A 4,173-nucleotide genomic window follows, 5' to 3' on the forward strand; every position below is an offset into this window, starting at 1 on the left:
GTAAGAAGCTTCACTGACAAATACCGAAGAGGAAAACTAGTATAGGCGTGGACGTCCTCGAGTGTAGGAGGTTTGCGACCTAGTGGGTTGCCTGCAGTAAAGGCGTAGGGTGAGTTTACGTTAGGAAGCGCGCGATCGTTTAGTTAACCGGCCATGTTTTATTTGGTGTCAGAGTCGACTGTAGGTGGAGGATTCACTCCTTATTTTTGACTGTCACTGAACCCCTTAGTACAAATTGCTTTCTCTTCCTAGCCTTACGCTGTTATTAAAATCAAACATGGCGGTCAGATTTTGCTAAGAAAATACTGAGCACTCGCTCGCCCAAATCACGCCTGCTCTACAAGCTACCTATTGACGTAACTCCACAAATAGTAAATAACAGTCTCTTTCTTTACGAGGTAAAACTCATACCTAAAGTTACAATCTGTGCGTGATAAAATCTCAAATCGTTTTATTGATCTTGATAACTCTGAGATAGTTGAGCTTTAAAAGTCCGTAAGAAAAGGTAAAAAATGTACAAATGATAAAGAGAAACATGTATAACATCCAGGCAAGTAGCTCATAATGTTCATATGTAGGTTAAAATCCTTCTGAGTTAACTTTGATGCAACGAAATGATTCATATCTAAAATCACATTTGATAAAAAATGGTTGAGACTATGATGTTATTTTTACTTATCTGCAAACAAACTATAAATATCTTTAACCCTGGAGCTAAAAGAGGTTGAAAAAAAGTAAACCATTTTTTTCTTGTCGTGCAAGCTACTTCTTAATGTTTCAAAACATCATCGATATAGATTTTATCCATGCAGACCTAACCAAAGGTATAAACTACTAAGTAAGATATTAGAAAACTAAATTAAGAGCTATAAAGTATGGAAAATAGGATCAACATCACTATGCAAATTACTGCACTTGATGTCTTGACGCTAGGGAAGCAGCTACCGATGGTATTTCCTCGGTGGAATTCATTTACCTTCAAACAACTAAAGGCCACGTTATCCCATTACAGCAAATCACAATCTTAGTAAAAGCAAGGTAGAGGCGAATCTTACATAACTTATCACCTCCTAAGGCGTCCAATTAGAACACGCGAGAATCACTATTCACTTATGCGGTGTTTATTCGCCCGAAAGTTTTAAAAAAAGTTCATTGGTCTAATTTTCATTTCAGTTGATGTAGGAGCGCTGCCTTCGGGATTGGCTGAAACTAATTTATCCCAGTGGATATCTGTCCCGGTGTCATTTCCACAACGGGGATATATTCCGTTGAGATTTGACGAAACAGCACGGTCACACTTGTTTTCATACCACCAGCCTGCGCACCTTTTTTGGGCACAATCTGCAGGATCTCTATTCCAGGTACCAAAATCGAAATCTTTGTGACGAACGAGGGGATCAGAAGAATTATTCGCATCTGTTCCTAAATAAAATAAGGAAGTAGCATGATTTCAAGATCTAGATAGCGCCTTGGAGCCTAAAGATTATTTTTTGACTTAAAATAAAAAAATAAAAAAACAAGCAAACATACAGCACAAAACTTAATTCAAACAATAGCGACATGCTGTTTCGATGAAATAAGTTTTTCTTAGCATCACATTGTGCTGATTCGATTTAGCGCCCAGGGTGCTTATTTACTTTTGGTACTTCGGGGTAGGGTGCTCATTCGAGGAGGGCGCTTATTAGGGACAGGGTGCTTAATTCGTTTTAGAGAAACAGCAAAACTGGAAAACGGACTTATTGTTCCGTGTGGATCCTTCGCTGCTTGAACGACTAGCCAAGCGATCATCGCAACATTTTTAAGAAGGGATCTTTCGATTACAGGAACAGTGCACTTTCGGCGACATAATAGTTGAGAGACTGAGAGGAAGGCCACATTTTTTGTCGTAAGGCTTTGGGTGAGTAATTAATGCAAGATGGGTCAAGGCTGATCTCAATGGACATGTATTCTAACAGTACTAGTTCTATTATTGAAAAAGAAAAGGGGCTTTTCTTGCAATAGGGGCACTTATTGGAATGAAGGTGCCTACTCATTAGGAGCGCTTTGTATAGTGAGGGCGCTTATTTGCACATTAAGTTCGAGGGCCTTCGGGGTAATGCTTAAAATTGATTTTACGAGGTAGGGAAAGTCGACAATTTGATAAAACCTCGCAAGTAAGGTAACTGATCAAATTCTAATATTTTGCAAGAGGCGAGTTCAACAACTGTTTTATCGCCAACAGCTTCGGAAGCAAACTGTCAACGGAGGAGCGTGGGCTTAACTGTGCACGGACAGAATTGACAGGAAAACATAGTTTAACGGGAATACGTAAGGAAAATAAACATTGTTTGCTGGTTAAGAAGGGGTAAGGGTGGCTAGGGTGGAGGGGGGAGGGCTCTCTGACAGTATGAGGGAAGTAATATATAAAATATAAATCGCACGATAAATGGTAAAAAAAAACCGGTTTAATTACTTGTAATATTGCCAATGTACAGCCGGTACTCTACCATCTCGGTCCCAATCCCGAACCAGTCATACTCAGCATGAACAGTTTTGCCAGTAACTGCTCCCAGATCTACTCGAAGCCTGTTATATGTCTTGTTTCGCGTCAGGCGGTGTATCTTGTCCAGGCCAAGCCAAAATTCACCGACCAAATTACCAAAGCCACGTTTGTAGTCATTCCAGGTGCGGTTAAAATAAACGGAGCCATCTAGTCTTTTCTGAAACACTGCCCACCCCCCACCGGCTGTTGTTTGGTCACAATATACATTAAAGGCACCCGAACCGTCTGGGTCGATTGCATAAACACCGCTGATCCTTCGGCCGGATTTGTACAGCTCAGCACAGTTCTTAGCTGATCCAAAAATAACAATAAGAGTTAAAATGAATAAATGGTAATAAAGGTATCAACACACATGATCTTAGAGAATCTTACTTACGTCTCGCCAATGTTTTGTTCTCCATGAGAATGTTAACCTCATATCGAAGTTCAGTGATTTCCTTGATTATTTCTTCCAAGCAGACTGCAGTGTTATTTTTACAATCTATTGGGGCTGCACGTGTTGATGGCTTTATTTGAAGAGTCACAGAAAGTGCCAGAAAAAGCATGGCAGAACCTAAAGGAAAGAAAGCTGATCATAAGGTGTAAATTTACTACCTGGGGCAGATCCTGGATCAATAAGAGAGTTCGGATAAACATCTACCGATTGCATAAATGCAGTCCTGAGAAGAGGATGAAAGAAGAAGAAGAAGGTATTTGAAGGTTGACAATGGTAGATGAAGGTGGATGTAGCTAGGTAGAGGATAGCAGATGAATAAAGATGAAAATGGAGATCATTTAAGGAGGATGAATGACAATGAACGTAGATAAAGGTGGATGAAGATAGAAGAGGGTAAATGATGGTCTTTTAAGGCAAAAGGATGGTAAATGAAAGTAGACGACGGTAAAGGAAGGTAGATAAAGGTAAATGATGTTAGATAGAAGAAAATGAAGGAAGACAACGTCAAATTTAGATAAATGAAAGGAGACGAAGGTAGAGGAAGGTCGATAAAGGTAAATGGTGGTAGTGGTAGATGAAGAGATAGGAACGTAGATGAAGGTAGATGTAGGTAGATGTAGGTAAATGATGGTAAATTCAGGTTGATAAAGAAATATGAGCGTTAGGAAAGGAAAAACATGGTGAATCAAGGTAGATGATAGATGAAGGTAAGCAATTGTATATATTTGAGGGTAAACTGAACGGTTTAACAAAGGAAGATGAAGGCTAATGATGGTGGATAAAAAGTAAATGATAGTAGATAAAGGTACACGAAAGTAAATGGAGGCCGGTGAAGGCAAATGAAGATAAACGATGATAGATGAAGGAAGAGTAGATTAAGATATCTAATGAAGGTACAAGAGAGTACATGATTTAATAATAATAATGATAATAATAATAATAATAATAATAATAATGATAATAATAATACCTTTATTTAGACACGATAATGTTTAAAGCTGAACTACTTGTGTGGTCGTGTGTAAATCCAAATAAACTCTAAACTAAATAAATTCAAATGATGATGGTCTTTTAGGAGAGAGGAAAACCGGAGTACCCGGAGAAAAACCTTTCAGAGCAGAGTAGAGAACCAACAAACTCAATCCGCTTATGACGCCGGGTCCGGGAATCGAAGCCAGGACACATGGGTGGAAGG

The 4,173-nt window shown here is 39.1% G+C and overlaps 1 protein-coding gene across 3 annotated transcripts in view; it reads right to left on the reverse strand.

Moving 5' to 3' along the window:
* Positions 1-431: 431 nt before the first annotated feature.
* LOC111340330 (angiopoietin-related protein 7-like) overlaps positions 432-4,173 on the reverse strand; it is a 33,895-nt gene continuing 30,153 nt past the window's right edge. For all 3 annotated transcript variants that reach the window (XM_088738825.1, XM_088738826.1, XM_088738824.1), the window contains 3 exons: positions 2,919-3,095; positions 2,453-2,833; positions 432-1,422 (listed from right to left, as the gene is read on the reverse strand). In XM_088738825.1, coding sequence (XP_088594951.1) covers positions 1,139-1,422; positions 2,453-2,833; positions 2,919-3,095 — 842 coding nt within the window. In that variant the 3' untranslated portion in view covers positions 432-1,138. The remainder of the gene's footprint in view (positions 1,423-2,452; positions 2,834-2,918; positions 3,096-4,173) is intronic.

This window comes from Stylophora pistillata, chromosome 11 (genome assembly GCF_964205215.1).
Source record: "Stylophora pistillata chromosome 11, jaStyPist1.2, whole genome shotgun sequence".
In the NCBI taxonomy this organism is placed as follows: Eukaryota; Metazoa; Cnidaria; class Anthozoa; order Scleractinia; family Pocilloporidae; genus Stylophora; species Stylophora pistillata.